A 22,411-nucleotide genomic window follows, 5' to 3' on the forward strand; every position below is an offset into this window, starting at 1 on the left:
TTGCTACGATAACTTTCAGGTGTATTCGGCTTTTAATAACAGGTTAAGAATTCGATCTGAATCTGATCTAATAACCACCAAATTTCACCCTTGATATTAATGATGACATTTCAACACTTCGTCGTTGCAAATGCCAAGCAGAGTTGGCTTGGTGCGACACTATGACATATTACGTCTCCTTAACCTTTTAACCGCCAGATACGTCATATCACGTAGAATGTAAGTTGAGATCAAAAACTACTAAAATAACTAGAAGGGTTGAGAATATTAATATCGTCATTTTGCTTAGCGCTTGCACCATTCCATCAACCCGGGGTTAACCGGTTAAACCTGGAGTTACTGTGGCTACCAGTTCAATTTGACACAGGGTTAGCGGTTTAACCGGTTAACCTCGAGTTAGTGGGATGGTGCAAGTGGCGCTTAGGTGATAGAAGAAAAAGCGCTGGTGGCCTAGTGGTAAGAGCGTGCGACTTGCAATCCGGAGGTCGCGTTTTCAATCCCTGGCTCGTACCGATGCGTTTTTCGGAACTTATGTGCGAAATATCATTTGATATTTACCAGTCGCTTTTTGGTGAAGGAAAACATCGTGAGCAAACCGGACTAATCCCAATAAGGGCTAGTTTACCCTCTGGGTCGAAAGGTCAGATGGCAGTCGCTTTCGTAAAAACTACCTAAGCCAATTCTCGGGATTAGTGGCCAAGTGGACCCCAGGCTTGCATGAGCCGTGGCTAAATGCCGGGACAACGCGAGGAAGAAGAAGATAGAATTCGCTAGTTAAAACTAGTTCCTAGGCATTTAGACGTTTTAGAGTAAATAAGTATGTCGTAGGAAATGTCTATTCATATAAAAAATATTTTTAAGTATTAATTTATTTTAGACTTTTAATTTTGTAAATACGAATTTCCCAATGATGCATTTATTTTAATTATATTAAGCCATAAAATTATATTAAATTATTTTTGTAAGCTATGTTTTTAAAAATAGTTTGAAATGTTTTTAATAAAGCATTCTTTAAGTAAACGGAAGTTTCTTTGTCTACCTACCTCCTGATAATGATAATTATAAAACGTGGTAAAAAGGAAAAACATTAAGTATAGAAAGATATAATTACCCTTCAAGCAACACCGGCTTCCGACACGTCGGAAGGGAGCAGCCCAAGCGATATCTCACCGTACAAATCGTTCTGCCATTTTTCGCGAGGGGGAAACGTGCACACAGTCGCACTTCTCACAACATACAAATCTATACAAACTCCAATCTGTAATGATGACACAAATACATAGAAAATGACACACGTCAAAGACAAATCTTGCACACCTCGATCTCTTTTTGTGTACGGACGAGTCACAACATGCACCGCCGTAGGTACAGTTGTGCCTATGCTTCGGCAGAGGGGAAATAGTACGAATGCCGTCTCCCTTCCCGGCGTTGCTCGAATTAATTACCCCTTTTTTCTTTGTCTAATTCCAAATTCTAATCAGTTTAAGTAGTAATCTAGTTTTCCTTTTAATATTACTTTTATGTCTGTTTGGCCCTGTGGTTGACTGGTAGTACCATGATACATAAGGTCCGTCATTTACCTATACCTTTTTGATGTGCAATAAAATTCCAGTCCAAGCAAAATGAACGCTAATTAACAGACTAATTCAAACGTACGCTGATATATCGACGGTTGAGAATACGTTTATATGCCATACGCTACAATGGTTTGCAGGAGAGCGAAAAGAAGCAAAAAAAAAACCTTGGTGAAGGTGAATAGGACGTGTCGATAAGGATATTTCTAACCGATGTACAAAGTCTCATTCCAAACGCCACAGTATTAACCGAGAAATTAATGATTTACAATTTAATACTTGGGAACAGCCTGTATTACGTAAGGTGGAGGTGAGGAAATAAATCTCCATGTACGAAAAAGTGTCATCAAAATACCTTAAATAGGTGACGCTACAATACCTAGAATACTTGAACAAAAAATCAAATCATAGACAGCGCACTTCACTCCGTCAATAGCGCCTAGGTTCTTAGCTACTCTAGCGCTACTCTGGAGAGATTTGGAACTATTATTTATACCTGACAGCTGGACACTTTTGCAACAGTTCTCTCATAAGAGATGTCACTCCTCTTTCCATAGCCTGTATGTAGATACACGGTAATTAAAGAGTATGTCATGTCACTAGTGTCACTTTTATCTTCGTCATTGTGAATGACTAATACAGTATACTCCTATTTGTTGATGATTTATTTGAATTAATTTAACTTTTTTTTTATGTTTGTCTAATCAAATAATTTACCATATTAGAACATTCCTGAGATCGAATTCTACTTGTGATCTCTGTCAATGTCTAGAGAGTAGAGACACGTTGTATATTTAGGATATATTCAACTGATTTATCATTTAGCCAACATCTCGTACAAATTATATGCACGAAATGGAATTTTTAATTCACGATAACTCCTAAGATATTCATTTAAATTGCATGGCGTAAGGTACCATTGAAATCTGTATGAAATGCCGAATATAACGAACGTATTTAATTTGATAATGATTTATGCGGTATCCATGTTAAGAATGGGTATATTAAGTTTTCTTTAAAATATAGACATACACCATCGCTGACTTTTTTGTAGACCAATGAAAGAGAGAAAACTTACAATACATTGTATTGATATAGCTCAAATGGATTAGGCGGCGTTTTCGAGTGAAGCTCAAAGACAGCGTGATTTTTACGACATCGTTAGCAAACATCAATTAAAAGGTATCACATTGTCGCTTATACGAATACCCTGTCCAGCGCGTCCTTATGGTAAGCGACAATGTTACTGACTGCCATGCGCCGCTACAGACGTAAGTGGTAAACAAACTAGGAGTAAAAACCGCAACATAATACAACATATGATTTATTTAAAACATAAAAAAAAGATGTACAACAGAAGTGACTTGCCAAAGACAATATTATAATATCCATAATGACATTAATTGCACATTATTACTGGCTGCATGGGCAACCGCAAGGATCCACAACGGACACCAAGCCACCGGCTGGCACATCGCCCTCGAACACGACGTAGCCAATGACTGGCACGTTGCCACACACAGCCGTCGGCCCCTGGACTGGCAGCTCGCCAACTATGGCAACATCGCCGTAGCCACATTGCTGGCTTGTGCTCTGGAAAAAACAAAAAAAACAGTGGTGAATGAGCAAACGGTCTGTCTGGTGGTAGGCGGTCAATGTAGCTTATAACCTGCATCTCCAGGTGTGTTAGATGCGCGTTGCCGACCCATTAAAAATCTGTACAGTACATTATTCCCTCGGCTGAGGTTGATTCATAAGGGCAAACAGAGAGGTGGTCAAAGAAAACTTAGTAGCTACAGTAAATTTACTGCCATTTTTGCAAAGGTAACTTGTCACTTTTTGACATCTATCAATAAGGATATTTAGGCTACGCCATGTAAGGGCATCATCTCCATCAGAAAGGAGTTTTGCACTAAGTTAAGAAACGAAGATGGGTACTTTTCGTGCTTCTATATAAAGATATGTTTAACAAACATGGAAACTATAAATCTAGATTAAGAGAAGAAACTGAAACAATATTTTTTGTATTACCGTTTGTTTCATATTTAAATAAAATAAAAAAGTTACGATAAGATTTTTTTATTGGTATTAACTCAGAAACTTGGCGAATACACTGTTAAAATCTTTCGGTTTCCTGATGTTGTTACACCGTGTATATTAATGCTTTTGACTATGTACCAGTAATGTAAATTATTATGCTTATAATTTGTTTATACGTACCTGTACAACATTGTTACAATTGTTAATTGGCATATTGCCCAGCATCATATTCGGAGAATTGCAACTGAGGCCTCCAAGGTTGATCCCATTGCCAGCGTTGCCAAGGGAGAGGCCACCAGAGTTGCCAAGCGAGAGGCCAGGGTTGCCGATCGCGAGGCCTAAGTTGCCAAGGTTGAGGGCTTGGGGTTGTTGCTGGCACCCGCAGTTGTTTAGCGAGAGAACAGTCTGGCAAATGGCATTCTGGAATAAAAACAATACGTTTTGAAATGGACTAATTTTTTTTGGAAATCTGCCTCCGCTCAGCTCGGCATTAGCGAAAGCAAGCGCGAGACCGCAGTAGACCGAGCAAAGTGGCGTGCTCTTATGTTGGAGGCCAAGACGCATTTTGGGTCATCGCGCCAACCAATTAAGTAATTTTTTTTTTGGTGAAAAAAAAAAAACAATTCTGCCAGCAGTATTTTTGAAACACCGTAGCGTTTTCATAGATCATAAAACGATTGCCAAAAATGTAATTAGCAATTGAATGTCTCTTGTAACTTCATCGATTTGAAACTGATTTCTTGAAATATTTTTATTTTGTGTGCAAAATTATTATAATTTTTTAAAGTGCATTTTTAAGTGCAAAGGGTAAAATGGGACCCAATTACTAAGACTCCGCTGTCCGTCCGTCTGTCCGTCTGTCACCAGCCTGTATCTCATAAACCGTGGTAGATTTTTGTTGCCGCTATAACAACAAATGTCAAAAACTTGAGATGAAATTTTTGGATATCGTATTGCACCTATAAAGTGCTACGACTTTTCAAAAACTCCGTTGTCTGAGACTTCTGCACCTTCAGTACAAACTGTTAATTAATCTATTTTTTTAATTATATGAGACTAACTTTTGCCCTCGATTTCATCTGCGTCGCCGCATCGACTTGATCTAAATCGATTCAGCATTCAGCGGTTTCATTGTGAAAAGTTAACAAACATACAGAGTTACTTAGGCCCCATTTTAGTGTGAAAAATATAAAATTACCTGTAATAAGCAAGCGGCAACACAGATTAATAAGGTATTAAGTGACATTTTGAAATGAGTCAGCGAAAAATAATGGCCGCGAAAACCTTTGTATGCGTTTTATACGTTTATATGACAAACTTTGCATAATACGTCGTTGCATTTTTTCGTTTTTACATAACAATAATATAATTTTATCGATAAAATTTAGAGATAATTTAATATGTGGGGTAATGATTCGATAACTTATTTGTTAATGCAGATTACATTACATTTATCATTGTCTAAGTACCCACAGCACAAGTCTTAATGAACTTATTGTGGGAATTAGTCAATTTGTGTAATAATGTTCTATAATATTAATTAATTGATTCAAACTTTATTGCACAAAATATACACAACAATGTACAAATGGCGGACTTAGTGCCAAATGGGATTATGTACGAGGCAACCATAGGGCCAAACAGAGATACCTACAATTGGTGCAGAGAGAGTAATGTATTGAATGAATTAAAAAAAGCAAACTATACTTATAAACCACATACATAAATAATAATAAATAAAATAATTAAAAAATTAAAAACACAACTGCTCCCTTAAGATGAACTGAAAAGACATTTTAAATATTTCACTTTAGTTGCAGTCGGAGGACCTTTTTGTTGAGGTTTCTGCAACTAAAGTGAAATATTTAAAATGTAGACGAGAGTGTGTAGGTACAGTCAAGGTGATAAACCCACAAAATCTTGTTGGCTTATTTAAAAATTATTTTTACAGTACATATGGGGCTACTTTATAGCACTAGTGCGAGAAGTAGCATATTACGTTACTGTGTCGAACATTTAAAGGGCCATATGTACTGTAAAACGTTGTACGATACATGTGCGAATAGGTAATTCGCAACTCGTGTCGATTTAAAACACTCCCTTCGGTCGTGTTTTAATTTATCGCCACTCGTTTCGAATTTCCTATTTTTCGCACTTGTATCGTAATGTACTATTAACTTTTCAGTTCATCTTAAGGGAGCAGTCGTTTTTTTAATTATTTTATTTATTTAATACTTTTTAATGACCCAGATGAACTACCTTAAAGGATTTAGGAGTTATGAAGATTTCTCAGGTGATTTAGTTCTTCTAGAGACTTTTTATCATGTGGGTCCTTGATAAGTTTTCTGGGATCCTAGACGCTAATTACCAGACCTTCTAATTGCCTAACGCGACTTAGCGCGACACGTACGCCTGACCTTTGACAAAGATTTTGCTGCCAAGATCGACGACAGCTTTGTCCAGCGTAGTCCCCACTGCAGCTTGTGCACTATCACAACCCAACACAATAATATATACCTGAGTATTTTATTGCTAACATGTAAAATTTATACCTATATTTTACCAATAAAAGAGTATGAGTATGAGTATCAGTGGCAGCATACGTCGCTCTACTTAACCCTGGCCTCTCAATGCGTCAAACTCTGTTATAATTGTCTCAATTTAGACCCCCATACCCACACAATATTGTTAGGTATATTTTTATCGTCGAATTCTACGAAGAGAGCTTCAGACAGCTCCCTGGGCTCGAGCTGGTCACGGCGCAGCGTGAGTCATTCGATTTTCTTAACGATTCCCATAGCTCCGTCGACTAAGCCGTGGCCAGCATTTAAATTCTTCCGCAGCATTACTCTTGAACCTACAGTGATCGTTATTGCATTGGGAATTCCTCCAGTTTTATTCGGGTCGGATGATATAAATTCCGCTTTCGGTGTCTGTCCATAGGTTTTAAGCTTCTAATGACTCGTCTACCGCCACAATATTAACACGATTGTGCCAGCTTGTTGGTCATTATGTTGTTCGTCATCGACCAGTTGGGTCGTGGGAAATATGCGTGCGCATTCGCCGTCTGCAAATTGGCCGACAAGTGGGATTCAATGACGATTCAACACTTCCAGTTGCTGCATTGTAAGCTGACCGACCCGTAAACTATTCAAGATGTCCACAAAAAATGTGTCATCTGCTTGCCTCATATTCTGAGGCAACTCGCATAAACTAAACAGTGCTCACAAGTTCACCTCCGATTCCAAATGCTGCGGTTGGTAGAAGCAGTACGCGCGTCCAGCCGATTTGGAGTTTTGGACACGGGTGGCAACTGCTGTGTCAGGTCTCCAAACAGTAGGATATTAACACCGCCGAAAAAATCATCATTCGTCTTCAACTGCTGTAATCTGAGATGTACATTGCGCAGTGGAACCATGGAAATCTCATCTACGAGTATGATGCGCCACTGAACTCCATTTAATCTTTGCCTTTCCCTTTGGAGGCGTTCACTGGTTAAAAAACGCATCGCATCATTTTTGGTTTTTCGATTGGTAGGACAAATGTGGAGTGAAGTATAGCGCCCCCAACTAGCTTTGCCACAGTTTTGCTGATTGAGTTGTTGGCGAGACGATAAGTTTGCTCCACTATGAGTTTGAGGGTGAAAGTTTCCCTGTGCCTGCACCACCAGTGACAAAGATCCGCAAAGGGTCATGGTTGTGTTCAGTACTTAGCAGCTGATCAGAAACTTGTTTGAACAACTCTCATTGTTGTTGTATGTTATCTATTAGAGGCAGATTCTTTGGAAATACTTTGTTTTTGCTTGTTAGATGGTTACTTTCTCTCATACTAGCTAACCTATTTTTGCAAGAACGTGAAGGGGACTCATTTTAACGTTTATCGAAAAAAAAGAAAGAACCATTTTCCATAGAAATAGCTTCATTCAAGCAAAAGTTATAAATCTCATAAAATGGACAATACATTGTGTATTTTTGATATAACCGCGAACTTAAAATAGACGTAGGTTTTAGTGCTAGAAAACGATTCTGAAAGAGTTTTTTAATTTAGTCTCAACTAGAGCATAATTTTATTCTTTAAAAAAAAAAATTCGCGCGGCAATGTATTTTGTGCATTGCCCTTATGACAGTTGTGACCTCGCTTCATTAAATGCGACGATTTGCGTTAAGAAAATATATATTTCATATGAAAAAATTAAAGTCGTCTGTTTTCATTAAAACCTAAACTAAGTACCCTTTGGTTATGCGTTCGTATCAAAAATACACGCTGTATAATTATTATGTTTGCAAAACCTGACCAGAGTTCCTGGTCACATCGTTCCGTCTTGTGATGTTATTCAGTCTTTCAGAATTAACAATCACGTGAGCGCCATGTATGACGTTTTACGTGTAGTATAGCTGTAAAGAATAATGTCATTAGCGCGATGTAGAACATTTCGTATTTTCCCTCCAATGGTACAATCGAACATTTAACTTATATCTGTTTGTATAATCGCCGTCAAAAATCCTTTCTTTTGGTACCCCACTCAATAGGTTTAGGTAATTCATTTATCTTTGCGTTTAAAGTAATTTTTAAAAAATATACTCTTACCAAATGAATACTTACACATAAGTTGTATATATTTTTAGAATATAGGCTTTCAAAATCCTTTATTTTGATACTCTACTCGATGGGTTTATAGGTTTTATTTTTCTGTGGGTTGCGCAATTTGCAATCATGACGTCACATAGCCTATATTACTCGGGATGACATAAGGATTCCAACGATACCTCTAACATCTAAATCGGTTCAGGAATTTAATGAAAATGTGAAATTCGGCCGAGGTTGTCGGGGACTTATAAGTATTGATTATTTGTATGCGATATAAAATAAAATAAGGAATGGTAATGAAAATTTTGTATACCATGTTTTTTTGTACCGTTAATTATGAAAATAAATATTTTACAGTACATATGGGGCTACTTTATAGCACTAATGCGAGAAGTAGCATATTACGTTACTGTGTCGAACATTTAAAGGGCCATATGTACTGTAAAACGTTGTACGATACATGTGCGAATAGGTAATTCGCAACTCGTGTCGATTTAAAACACTCCCTTCGGTCGTGTTTTAATTTATCGCCACTCGTTTCGAATTTCCTATTTTTCGCACTTGTATCGTAATGTACTATTTTATTTGACTGAGGTGATCTGATGATGGAGACAGGAACAGGTGGCCTTGGAACTCTGTGATAAAACAACGCAAACTGATTGTGTTTGGGGTTGTTAGAACTGTCTCGATGAATATTAGTTACCTGTGGAAAGAAAAGTACAGTCAGCGATAAAAGCCTGTACTACCAATTATTTAAATTTATTGCGTAAGGGCCACTATTTCCTTAGCCATTGATTTTGAAAAATATCGCCAACTGGGGTGAATAGGGGAAAAACCTAAAATGTGGTTTACCTGACAATTTCTTAGGAAATACCCAAAAATAATTTGTGTCATACAAAATCTATTATTATTTTCAATCAATTTGTGTAACTATTTCTCGAGAAATTGTCAGGTAAATCACATTTGAAGTCTTATCCCTATTTACCGCAGTTGTCCCTATTCACCCCGCTCGACGGTATGTAATTATTTCATTGATGTAGATAATGTTTTTTTTAAAGTAAACATGTAAGAAACACCTTAATCAGATACGGCTTTACCAAGTTGATTTAGAAATAAAATAAATTTTGTAAATTAGGCGTTTGTCCCTTACGACATAGCTGTCGATATTGATAGCTCAATTTGAAAGAAATATACATTATGAGCAATGAGCGGAATTCTTCATAGCAAAAATCAAACTGTCAGAGGGATTGACCTAACTGTTTTATCGACTTATCGATGTTACGGAATAATATCGCATTAGGTATCCATAATAAACTTAAAAGATTATTCTGTAACATTTGACCTCTTTGATAAGCAACTTGCATCTCCGTATTAAAGTAAATCATGTCAGCGTCACATATGTCATTTATGTCACTTGAGTTTTCATGAGTGATTTCCGTGCCGTGTTACTAAAATGGTTAATCCTAAAAGAAAACAATAAAAAAATGGATACAGAAAGATTCTTATTTCAGTTTCAAAGAAGATTCTTCCACAATATATTGCTCTAAATGTTACGTTCATTTACATCATAAAAGTATTTTCTGTTTTATTCTTTACTATTATACCAAAATACAGTGGCGGTCAGCTAATTAGGGACACCTGTGTTTCGTTAAGTGACAAATATTTATCGATAAGTCGATAAAACAGTTAGGTCAATCCCTCTGACAGTTTGATTTTTGCTATGAAGAATTCCGCTCATTGATTATGAGGCTCGTCGCTACGTGCACGACTGCCACGCCACCTAGCACCACCTGTCACGCAAATCTTCAGGAAAACGTCAAATCGCTACATCTAATAAAACGTCCCCCAAACTCAAAAACTACTGAAAAGTGTTTCATACAGTTTTCACCTATCGTTAGAATGATTCTTGAGGAAGGTTCAGGTGTATACTTTGTTAAGGTTTTTTTTTGTGAAATTAGTTGAAATACAACGATGTTTGCTAACTCGCCCACTGAGGGTTCCGTACTTTTTAGTATTTGTTGTTATAGCAGCAACAGAAATACATCTATAAACATTTCAACTGTCTATCACGGTTCATGAGATACAGCCTGACAGACGGACAGACGGACGGAAAGCGGAGTCTTAGTAATAGGGTCCCGTTTTACCCTTTGGGTACGGAACCCTAAAATCATCGGCTGTATTAGACTCCATTTACGTCTCTCGATGGACTTTCCGTGAACGTGATGATAATTAAATTAACATAGTTATAATGTAATCGATGATGCTTGAAATCGGATATTAAAAATAAAAAACTTATTTGCATGCATTTATTTAAAAATGTAATAAATAATAATACTAATAAAAATACCCTAGTTCTCTTCAGGTCCCAACTGGTCACACTTATAACCTATGACACCCAATCTCTGCGCCGGTACCCCGTTCAAAGCCACATTGGCGTTGAAGGGCATTCTCCCATTCACTTCCACATTGCCATCTACCAACAGACATTCAGAAAATAAACTTTTTTATTTAGTATCAAGTAGATCATCATCATCATCATCATATCAGCCTTTTATCGCCCACTTCTGAGCATAGGCCTCTCTTCCAGTACGCCACTTATCCCGGTCCTGAGCTAATCTCATCAAGTAGATAGATAGATAGATAGAAGATATAATACTCTTTATTGGCATACCTCTAGGGTAGTGGTAGGCTAAGTCAGCTATGGATTATTTTTTCATCATAAGTAATGAAAACAAACAAAGAAAGGACTAATAATGCTAAACTCTTACATTACCTACTGCTAACTACACACTACTACTGACAGACTTCTGAAAGAGTTAACTTTTTTTATAATTTACTTATTAACAGCAAACACTATTTCCTTTTTCACAACAAATGAATTACAAATTAGGATAAAAAGTTACCTATTCTTTCGATCTTAATGATATATTCGATTTTCGTAGCCAATTGTGAAAACTCAATTGCTCATATGTCAACTTACGCATGAAGCAAAGTATTCTATGACGCTGGAATCGGATAATGAAACAATCACATATTTACATGCATTTATTTAAGTTTAATAAATAATAACACTAACATATTTATAGGGTAATTTACTCTAGTTCTCTTCATCTCCCAACTGGTCACACTTATAATCTACGGCGCCCGATCCTTGCGCCGGTACTACCCCGTTCAATGCCACATTGGCGTTGAACGGCATTCTCCCATTCACTTCCACATTGCCACCCACTGACAAAGCTCCTGATGAAAACTCTATACCATACTCCCTCGGAGGTTTGACAACATTAGCGTACATTGGAGCTTTATTGTAAACTACGGTTTCACTGCCAATATTACTTAATCCTATATTGCTAGTAGCCAAACCAATGTTGCCACTAGCCAATCCAATATTGCCATTAGCCAACCCTATATTGTTAGCCAAACCCATATTGCTAGGTAGGTTGTTAGCATAATTTGTGTTGCTAATTAAATATTCTTGTCCCAAATTATTCTGTGCAACAATGCTGTTAGATAGTTGGCCTGTTTGACCTATATTGGCTAGAAGACCAGCGTTGTTGGCGAAATTGCTTGCTAAAGGAAGGTTACCGCAGTTTTGATTGTTTAGGAAATTTCGTCCTCCTAGGGTTATGACTTGTGCTGTTGCGTACTGAAAAAAAAAAACATTTGTATTTTATAAGCTTTAAATTACCCTGTTAGTATTTTAGTTTATTAGTTAATGTATTCCTTGCCTGAGGTAAAAAAGGACAGTCAGCGATAAAAGCTTGTACCAAAAATGATATTTTATAATATTAAATTAATTGGTTACAATTAGTAATACAATATAGTTATTAAACAAAAAAGAGGTACATTTGAATGCCACTGTTCATAGAGTAACCGAGTCCATCTATCTCATATTTTCATATCATAAAACCTTTGTTGTGGTTTAGAGAGTGCTGTAGTTTAGACGGACTATAGTCGAGGTGTCCATGGGGATATCTTATAATTACTTAAAATAATTAGTAATTAATAATGTTAAATAGTTCTTTGGTGGCTCTATGGGAATATGGGGTAATGATTCACAATTTTAAAAATGGAAGTGATTTGCAATTACCAGGAATACACTTTACTAAACTTTTTAGGGTTCCGTAGCCAAATGCAAAAAACGGAACCCTTATAGATTCGTCATGTCCGTCTGTCTGTCCGATTTTTTACATAATGTCAGTTTTGATTGTCTTCAAAGTAAGTAGGTACCTAATTTATTTATTTAAAAATCTAGGTTTAAAACAAAAATAAACACTGCAAAGAATATTATAAAATTATTACGAATAAAGAACAGTATTAATGGAAGTACTTACCTGTATTAAAACAAGTTGAAAAAAGTAAAGCAAATAATTCATTTTCCTTACAAAATATTGAATTATAAATAACTTATATTAATTATACTTCTGTTTTAGATTTTGATCTAATAATCTTATCCAAGATCGGCCACTTTATATATGCGACAATCAGTACATTGCTCCACAGATATTTTCATCATTCACGAGTCAGTTAATACGTGACTGAGATTTGCAGAGTTATCATAAAGATTTTTGTTATGTAATGTCTATTAATTAATAGTGTTTACGTCACACTTGCTCGTAATAGTATTTTATACAATGGTGATATAATAGAGAGCTTTTCAGTCGAGTACCGTGTTTAGGCAACGAACTTGCTGAGTTGCCTAAGTAAGGTATGAGATTGAAAAGCTTGATTATATCACTATTGTATACAATAATTTTTCTACGAGTCATCTAAAATAACACTTTTTTTACTATAAAACCTAAATAATTCGTGACAATTGGTAAGTAATAGACTGAAAAATTAGACATAAACCTGCCCGCGCCCCGCGCCCGTTTAGTTTTCTCTATGGGAGCGCGGCGACACGTGATTGGTCAATTTTTTAACAGTTGACTACAGCGTATCGAAATGAATCTTATAGTTGAGTGGGAGCCCATACATGAAAAGTACGCAATTATAGTTTGGTATACGAAATCTTAATTCAACCATTACAGTCGACGAGTAGAAAAAGTTTATTGTTTGACGTTGTATACATCAAACTTAACAATAATAATTAATCGAATCTATATATTAGAGAGAAAAGTGTGGATTGAACGAAGATGTAATGATAACAATTTAGAAAGTTATTTTGAGATGGTTTGGACACGTGGAAAGAATGAGTGAAAGAAGGCTAACAAAGAGAGTGGAAGGGAGAAGTAGACAAAGGAGCTGGAAGGGGTAGGCGGACGGTATTCTCTGATGAAATTGGGGAAATCCTAAAGTTAGGCTAGGTCAAGAGCACCCTAAACTGGCGAGCGTGTATGAGGAATGTTATGAAAGTGAAGGAAGCGAAAGGGGTAGTATGTAACTATGCCTACCCTTCCGGGAAATAGGCGTGATTATATGTATGTATATTAGAGACCGGTGTTGGAGAGTCTGCCAAATGTTGTGACCTGAATCGAAAGCTCAGCCAATTCATACTTCTAAGCAGGTGCTGCCTTCACTTCACACTGGCTCTATTTCGCATAGTAGGGTCAGCCATCTAGTGGCTTAAGAGCAATTCCTAGCTGAGCAACATTATAAATCTCGAATTTTTGAAGCTATGTTTCTGTCGTGCTGCGGAGGCGGGAGTGCGTGCGTGCGATAAGGACAACTGCAGCTCGGACTTAAATTCGGTTCTCTGCCTTTTCGCCGAAAATTGTATTGCCGAATTTCACTTGGCAACCAACGATTCGCAACTTTACATAATACAACCTTTTTTTTGTTCGGGGGAAAATGCATTCCGCATACCACCCGGGTACGGGGGGTGACCCGAGTGGTTATGTGGGACTCTCGTGTAGGTTAATGAGGCCTCCGGTTTACCCACAAAAACCCCCCATATGCCACCTCACCGCCCTAATGGTGGGGTTACGGGAAGGCTTGCGTACTCATCCCCCCAGGCCCTTCACGCTAGACGCGCCAGATGGTTCGGCGCGCCTTCCTCCCTCGGCTTCCGTTGTGCACTGTAGCGGAACACCCCCCCCCCCCCCCCCTCCCCCCACAAGGTCACAAGGAAGCCACGGGCGCCACAAAATTCCCCGGCGCCCGGCAACAGAACACTTGTACACCTTGGAATTTTCGGGCAAAGTTTTTTTTTTGTAATTTTATGCACACTTGGTTCAAAAGTTAGAGGGGAGGGGGGACCCAAAAAGGTAAAGGTAAATTAAACAGTGAAACAAAATGTACGTAAGAGGCATAAAATAATATATTTATTAGATTAGGATACACAGCAAAGAATAGTTTACTAAATGGTGTAATATAGTAAGAAGTAAAGTATACATATTTAAATCTAAAATCTAAATCTAAAATCTAAATCATATGAAATATACAAATTATCCGGTTACACTGATTTTGTTAGTGTTAGTTTTTAAGTTACCTTTATTTTATTGCACAGTAAATGCTTTTTCACCTCAGCAGCTCGAACAAGCCTACTTTCGTCACTCCAGGGAGTGAGACAAAGTAGCTTTTTAATTTAGTGAAGACCATGAATACAGGAATATTTCTGGAAGCTTTCGTCATAATGATGATGCCTTTCATTCATGAATGTGAATAAATGTGGTTAACTTTACTTGATGTCGAATTTTTTTAACCTTTAATATGTTCTCACTACTGAGGTGAAAAGTTGTACGAGAGCAAAGTTATTTTACATCTCATGTTTTTGAGTCCCTCGCTACGTTCAAGATTCTAACTTATTATCACGAGCGAAGCGACGTGATTCAATTATAGAATCTTTCGCTTAATCGGGACTCAAAATCAAAACTCGCCAGAAAAACCAACTTTCCTTTCTTGTTGCACAAATAACTATTGTAACTTACGTATCCAGTACCCCTAGTGTAAATATTTTCGACAGCGAAACGTGACGTACGCGTTTGCGTTAAGTGTCATTTTGTATGAGATTTTTGACTTTCCAAAACGTCCCGCTTGGCGCGCTGTTCAAAAACCCATATAAAATGAGACTTAACGCAAACGCGTACGTCACGTTTCGCTATCGACTAAATTTACACTAGGGGTACAGATCAACGTTTGTAAGTAGACTTTAAACGAAGCTTTGAATTACATTGATTCTACTTTTGGCGTTTAGTAAAGAATAATTATTAATAACTAAATAGGTAAATAGTAACTGTTGCATGGACATTTAATACTTCTGTATAATCAATTAATAAAAAAAAAACATAGTCAACTATTTCACTATTTACTTTTTAAAAGACGACTTTACTTTCCAGTCAATCACCGACCCCGTAAAATAAACACCTTATTAAAAGGAAAGGGGACGGCCTTTTCTCCACACAAACTCATTCCAGATCTAGAGCAGAGCCCAACTGGGGAAGTACCTCCACCTTACAGAAAACCGCAGCCAAATAACATTAGACCCTACTCATAGTGTTGTGTTCCTGCCGGTGAGTAAGGTTGCCAGAGCTCAACGAGGGTGGTTAGGGTTGGCAACGCGCATGTAACTCCTCTGGAGTTGCAGGCGTACATAGGCTACGGATACTGCTTACCATCAGGCAGGCCGTATGCTTGTTTGCCACCGACGTAGTATTAAAAAAAGTCCCCATTTTCCTCTAATGTCACATTGTGGACAAGTTTTTTTACATAATTTGATGTATATTAACCATAGCTATATGCCCCTACATTTGACTTTTAGATTTTTTTTTATTGAAAAAATTGGTGCGAAAACAGATTTCATACAAATTGTAAAATGCTTCTAACGCTTCTAACTCTTATAATAATTACAAATACGAAAAAAAATTCAAACAACAGGGGCACAGCTGTGGTTGTAATACAACAAATTGTATCAAAATATTTTCAATGAGATATCCAGAAAGGAAAATGAGGACTACGTTTGTATGAAAAGGCGATTTCGTGCGGGTCCCCCACTTTCGTCTTAACTACATTTTTGCATAAAAAGTAGTATCTACTTCAAAAAGCAAATTTAACACTTTAACTTGACTTTAACCTTTTCAACGCTAAAGACCACTAAAACGGTCATCGTCTGTCGTGCCCGCGACGCCAATGACCATTAATAAGGCTATGTCGGACGTTGTCAAAGCGACTTTCCTACTGTCAGTTAAGCTTCATATTCGCTCTTCACTAGTTAACTTTTTGGCGTCCATGGCATTTCTTGACACGTGTGGAAAAGCGTTGAAAAGGATAAAATAAAGTGCGATTTTTTTCACTAGGGACACATCTCTGAAACGGTCGGTTTCGTGTATCCCTGCGTGAGCAATGACTGAATAACTTGTTTGTTTAATTCCAGATCTGGTTTGTACTGATTGGAGCAGGTCGTTATCTTCTTAACCACCCCATGTTCGACGATCATCTCCCCAGCCCCCGACACCGGGTTACCAGCAAGGAAGCTTGACGTGTCTATCCCCTGATGATGATTCGACAGGAATATTTTGCCTTCAGGCGCCATGATGAAGATGGCGGCCGGTCCTGTATGACCATGGTCTGCGTCGCTGGTGTTGACCAATGAATCGTTTGCGTTATACAGTCTTCCATCTTTGACATGGACTTCAAATGCAGCTCTCTCATATTCATTGTAATATGTAACATGTTTGCATTGTACGTCTTGACAACTAATGTCCTCTTTCTTATATTGGTTTTGCCTATGATGAGTTTTGTAAGCCATTGCCCCACTTCGAAACTGTATTTGATTCTTATAGCTCGCACAATTTCCAGTATTTACATCGCAAATACCCATACTACCAATCACGTGCAGCGAGGCATTGAAGGCTGATATGGCCCATGTGTAACCACCATTGGTATTCAAGTAAACATGTTTACAATTTTTGATTATATTTAATGTACGTGGGCATTTCCACAGAACTCCTGTGTGTTCTAATAAGTAAATTATATTGTCCATATTTGCAATACCCATAGTGACCTTGTTATGATCACTGATTGCATGCATTTGTGTGCAATGGCTGAGTTTTAAAGAACAGCGTATAACTTTCATTCCACCGCCTCCAGCGTATATATTCTCACCAATCTGAGTTAAAGAAGGAACGGGAGTGGATCTTAACTTATGCAATGGCCGACAATCGCCGTGATGTTTTTCACACATCATAATGGTGCCATCGGAAATATCGTCAAGGCCTGCAAAAAGATCAAACTCGTCAACGAAAACACTGCTAAGTGACGGCTACTACCCGGGTAGAAAACTTTGCATGAGTGTTTCGTGTACAAATGACATTTTAAAATATCTCCAGAAAATTGACCTGCGTAAATATACTCTCCGCTAATATGCAGGGAGTAAATTGAATTGGTCCCATTGCCTTGGTGGAAAATCTCGCACTGATCTCTCTGACATCGGACTATTTCTCCGTTAAACTTTCCAAAAAATGTTACTGCAGGAGTCTTGTACACATCGGCATCAATAAACGTTTTGATTGATGTTGAATCACTGGACGAAGCGTCGCGTTCATCTATGACTGTAGCCGTAGCCAACGCCACTAACATCAGTGTTGCGAACAGGATTTCCATTATATACATGGTTGTGCGCACGATGTGAGGGAAAATATTAAACTGAATGAGTCTAGAATTAACCCTACTAATATCGTTTGGAGAACAAAGGATGGTCTTTAGGCGACCCTGATAACTATCTTTAAATATTGTTATCTTACCAGCATTTCTACCTAATTTGATTAACCCTGTGAACGCCACGTTTAATATCGTGGGCGCGTCATCGTGAACCTTATCGGAATACACGAAGGCTGATATTGGGCTATAGACACATGCATCGGTTGACATCCTAGGCGGTTAAAGGGTTAAAGTCATTATGGATAGGTATGTGTACTCGATTGCGGCGAAACTAATTTAAACATTAATGTTGATGTTTAATGTTAACTTACGATTTTCCTTTCTAACTTTAGGTAAATCGGAATTATAATAATGTATTTTAATTGGGTCTCTATTGTTTCCCATAAAGTTTTAAGTCATAATATATTGTTTGTCCGCATTTTTGTTAGCCATAGTTTGATTTTCTCAGAAACGCGTAACTTTCAAAATTGCCATAAAACAAACATAACTTAACCTAACCTATCTATAGCATAACCTAAGGAAATTCCTGAAAAGTTAACGGTTTCAGAGTTATGACTAATGATAATATGACTATCATTACATCATGACTTTCAATAATTATGCCAAACAAAGGGATCCGATAGTAGTCTGGTATTTGATAAATCGCAAATGTTACTTTGCGACCTTTGACGACCGGTTTGGCCTAGTGGGTAGTGACCCTGCCTACGAAGCTGATGGTCCCGGGTTAAAATCCTGGCAAGGGCATTTATTCGTGTGATGAGCATGGATATTTGTTCCTGAGTCATGGGTGTTTTCTATGTATTTAAGTATGTATAAATATATTTATATATTATATGTATCGTTGTCTAAGTACCCTCAACACAAGCCTTATTGAGCTTACTGTGGGACTTAGTCAATTTGTGTAATAATGTCCTATAATATTTATTTATTTATTATTTATTTATTTACTTACATCACTGGCCCAGTGACCCAAACAGGATCTTGGCCCTTGACAGAAGAGGGAGCCACTCTGCCCTAGCCTGCGCCACTTCACTCCAGTTGGATATTCCGAGGGAGGCCAGATCTTTTAGGGCTTCGTCACTCCAGCGGTATTTGAGGAATATTACGGTCTATGGATCTATATTTATTATTATTATTGGGGGGCCTCGTCGACGTGGCATTCAAAGGGAATTAAAGGGCCGGTCACGTATAGTGATGGCCCTTTAAAGTTCATTACTAATGCCCGTTGAATCTAGGAAATTTTAGATCCTGTGGGCTGTCTGTACCTAATAGAGTTGCAAAACGTGCCTCTCTAAGTAGGTACTTCTCTTTGAAATTACTTCGTGGTCCACAGGAACAGAGAATGTGCATTGCAGTCTCCTCGGACTCCTGGCAGAACCTGCATGTCGCATCTTGTTTCTTTTAAAATTGAAATATGTGTTTGTACGGATCTATATCAGAATCCCTAAAGTTTTTTTTATCTTATTTTTGCATTCCTTAATATGACAATCAATGTCATAATAATCATTTGTCCTAACACTCATATACCCTAATTTTTATTTCCCTGACATCATGTGGTTTTTTTTGCCTTACTATTTTATTTCCTAATATCACTTGCCTCATTGATTATTTGTCCTAATGTCCTGTTCTATAATAGTTATTTGTCATGATTATTAGTAGCTCTAAAGATCATAATTATGTCCTAATCCTTATTTTACCTAACTTTATATGATCTAATGTAGTTTGTCCTAATCATTTGACACATTAATAATAATTTTAGAACAATATTTGACTTTGATCCCTATTTTTTCACTGACATGTGGCGCCATCTAATAGATGATAGGCCAAAGGTATGGCGGCATCGTTTCGAGCGATGACGCCATAACCTTTGGTTTATGCCCGGTAAGAAATTAAGAAGGCGCCACTTAACAAACTTAACACATATCAGTGAAAGAATAAGGATCAAAGTCAACTGGCGTCTTAAAAGTTTATGTTTTAAATATGGCAGTAAATTTACTGTGGCTACAAAGTTTTCTTTGACAATCCACCTCTATTTTAAACTCAGTATTTTTTTATATTACTTGGGTGCAGTGACAGATGTCATCTCAATATAATTTTGTGTTACCCAAGCTACGTAAAGCTAAAGCTACCCACCTACCCACCTACCCACGCTACCCACGCGTTAGTTGACATCTTTAACGCTGAAAGGGTAAATAGGGGATTTAGACCACTATAGTCAATAGTAGCTTAAAAGTAAGTATTATAAATTCACCAATAAAATAAAAAAGTCAGAGATGTAAACCTTTTATTGTAAACTGTATAAAAATATATAATTTACGCGCAAATAGCGCACGAATCACCACAGGAATATTGCACACATCCGGACCCTGAACTCGGCATGACTCCACCCAGCTCGATGATACTGTTGAACGGCATGTTACCACAAACTTGGACAGCGCCATCTATGAGCAAGTTATCGCCAGCAAAGAGTATACCGTAAGGAGGAGCTTGCAAAAGGGCTGCTGGGATGATGCAACTTGGTACACTTTCTGTTTTAATCTGTTTAGGCTGAGGTTTTTGTTGAGTTTGACTTGGTTGCGCCATTGAAATAGGTTGGAAGGACATAGTAGGATTTGAAATAGTTAATTGCTGGTTTTGCTGACAACCGCAGCTGGGTTGACTGATCTGAATAGATTGGCAACCACATTGACTAGGTTGATTGATTTGAAGAGATTGACAACCACATTGTTGGCTTGGCTTACTGATTTGAAGAGATTGGCAACTAGATTGACTTGGTTGGCTAATTTGAGGTTGTTGACAGCCACATTGGTTGCCAAGGTTAAATCCGGAGATCGAGAAGGTAGGTTGACCTAACGCTAAAGCTGTTTGAGGTTGTTGGCAGCTGCATTGCTGGTTGTTTTGACAGGATGGTTGGCGGGGTGGTTGACGTCCGCAAGCTTGGTTGTTTGTTTCTATGAGGCCTGGGAATCCAGGTCCGTTGTTAATGGCTTTCATCAAGTCATCTACGGATATGAATAACTCCGTTTGGGTGTTGCAGGTTTGGCTTGCCACTCTCTGTAAAAAAAAAACATTGATGGTAATTTACACTAGTTAATATTTATTTTCACCACACTAGCTGGTAAAGGCACTCTTGATACTTCAAAAACAGATGAGAAAGTTGTATTTTATCCACAAGAGTAGCAATTTTGAATTATAAATATCTAATCTCCATTGGGAATTGATTTGTAATGCTTTACTGTATTTTCCTCCCGTTGATGCGGCGAAAAATGTTGTTTCACTCGTTGGCAAAGTTTGTTTAAACCTCGTGCCTTTAAACCCTTACAAGTACGCTCAATAGCCCACTTTTCTAACAATTCAATTTTGGATTCTGTCGCTTGCTCGGGTATCAATATTAGCACGAAGAATTAAACAACAACTCTGCTACGTTTGTCATGGATGGTGGGGCAGATTGTTCTATAATTGTTGTTAATTATTACTTTTAGCTTTTTAGTCACGTGCAGTAATTTACGGGGTGAATATATATAAAAAAAAAAATATTCTCCCATAGAAAATGTCAAGGTCAGACAGCCAAAATGTATGGAACAGCCAAATTTTTTTCGCCTTTTCGGGGTTGATCCCATAGTAAAATTTGCTCAATATGACCTATATATTAACCCCGTAAATTATTGCAGGTGACTAAATAAACATCCATTTAATTCAAATATTGGGATTAAAAGGAGTTGATATCACAAATATTATAAGTAATTAATTAATGGAACTAATAATAGAAAAACAAATACCTGAATTATTAAAACACAGAAAAAAACGGCGAATCGAAGACCTGCCATTTTGGTGACACTGAAACGATTTCAACCACCGCATGTCATATATATGTGTCACATTATCAAAGTATAAAGCAATATAACTTAAACTGTGTCACTATGGCATTATGCCATCCATGCAATATGTGTGGCATAATGTTGTCGCATTAAGATTTCCTTAGAAACTACGTTTCGAAATTCAAACAATTACATACCTTATTGTTGTGAAATAAGGTAATTTATTGAATGACATTTTAAATATAATGTAAAACGTGCTTAGTAAAGTAGTTCTTATCTTTATTTCGGAAGTATGAAAGGGTATAGAAATGGTTTAGTAATGGTAGAGACAGATAAAAAATACAGACTGCATGAGGACAAAACGTTGCGTTTCTTGCCTCGAATACACAATTACACATGTTTGTAAGATGAGATGTTGAGAAATGGTGCATCTATGTAGATTGCCTAGATTTATAATTTTTTTTTTTTTTCACTATTGTCTATCTTAGGCCACTTGCACCATCCGACTGGTTAAGCGGTTAAACCGTTAACTCAGTGTCAAATTGTATAGGTAACCATGGTAACTCCAGGGTTAACAGGTTAACCCCGGGTTAGTGGGATGGTGCAAGTGGGCCTTAATGTGTCTATTAAATTATTTGTAATTATAGAATGTCACTAACCCTAATTAATTTTAAGATTTGTTTGTACTACTAACATTATATGGATCTCTCAGATTCGAATTAAATATTGATTGAAATTGAAAATGGAACAAAAGCATGCAACGTTAACGGTATTTTGAACAGACTGGCATACAGT

At 37.4% G+C, this 22,411-nt stretch overlaps 3 protein-coding genes across 3 annotated transcripts; all 3 read right to left on the bottom strand.

The window, feature by feature from the left end:
* Nucleotides 1–2,882: 2,882 nt before the first annotated feature.
* Nucleotides 2,883–4,956, bottom strand: LOC133532276 (chorion class CA protein ERA.1-like). The gene is made up of 3 exons (XM_061870874.1): nt 4,813–4,956; nt 3,795–4,034; nt 2,883–3,167 (listed from the first exon to the last, which is right to left on the bottom strand). Exons 1-3 carry the CDS (start codon nt 4,858–4,860, stop codon nt 2,988–2,990), a joined length of 468 nt encoding a protein of 155 aa, XP_061726858.1. The 5' UTR covers nt 4,861–4,956; the 3' UTR covers nt 2,883–2,987.
* Nucleotides 4,957–11,233: 6,277 nt separating this feature from the next.
* LOC133532314 (uncharacterized) lies at nt 11,234–12,673 on the bottom strand. The gene is made up of 2 exons (XM_061870929.1): nt 12,536–12,673; nt 11,234–11,847 (listed from the first exon to the last, which is right to left on the bottom strand). Exons 1-2 carry the CDS (start codon nt 12,575–12,577, stop codon nt 11,299–11,301), a joined length of 591 nt encoding a protein of 196 aa, XP_061726913.1. The 5' UTR covers nt 12,578–12,673; the 3' UTR covers nt 11,234–11,298.
* A 7,392-nt stretch (nt 12,674–20,065) lies between these two features.
* LOC133532014 (uncharacterized) lies at nt 20,066–21,732 on the bottom strand. Its single transcript, XM_061870498.1, has 2 exons — nt 21,578–21,732; nt 20,066–20,852 (listed from the first exon to the last, which is right to left on the bottom strand). Exons 1-2 carry the CDS (start codon nt 21,623–21,625, stop codon nt 20,112–20,114), a joined length of 789 nt encoding a protein of 262 aa, XP_061726482.1. The 5' UTR covers nt 21,626–21,732; the 3' UTR covers nt 20,066–20,111.
* Nucleotides 21,733–22,411: the final 679 nt, after the last annotated feature.

This window comes from Cydia pomonella, chromosome 26 (genome assembly GCF_033807575.1).
Source record: "Cydia pomonella isolate Wapato2018A chromosome 26, ilCydPomo1, whole genome shotgun sequence".
In the NCBI taxonomy this organism is placed as follows: domain Eukaryota; kingdom Metazoa; phylum Arthropoda; class Insecta; order Lepidoptera; family Tortricidae; genus Cydia; species Cydia pomonella.

What these genes read in the sequence shown, in the direction of transcription:
- LOC133532276 (XM_061870874.1), bottom strand. Translation starts at nt 4,860, where the DNA reads ATGTCACTTAATACCTTATTAATCTGTGTTGCCGCTTGCTTATTACAG. An exon ending in TTGCCGCTTGCTTATTACAG is followed by an intron (nt 4,035 to 4,812) that starts GTAATTTTATAT and finishes TTTTTATTCCAG; the next exon opens with AATGCCATTTGCCAGACTGT. An exon ending in ATTGTAACAATGTTGTACAG is followed by an intron (nt 3,168 to 3,794) that starts GTACGTATAAAC and finishes TGTTTTTTCCAG; the next exon opens with AGCACAAGCCAGCAATGTGG.
- LOC133532314 (XM_061870929.1), bottom strand. Translation starts at nt 12,577, where the DNA reads ATGAATTATTTGCTTTACTTTTTTCAACTTGTTTTAATACAG. An exon ending in TTCAACTTGTTTTAATACAG is followed by an intron (nt 11,848 to 12,535) that starts GTAAGTACTTCC and finishes TTTTTTTTTCAG; the next exon opens with TACGCAACAGCACAAGTCAT.
- LOC133532014 (XM_061870498.1), bottom strand. Translation starts at nt 21,625, where the DNA reads ATGGCAGGTCTTCGATTCGCCGTTTTTTTCTGTGTTTTAATAATTCAG. An exon ending in TCTGTGTTTTAATAATTCAG is followed by an intron (nt 20,853 to 21,577) that starts GTATTTGTTTTT and finishes TTTTTTTTACAG; the next exon opens with AGAGTGGCAAGCCAAACCTG.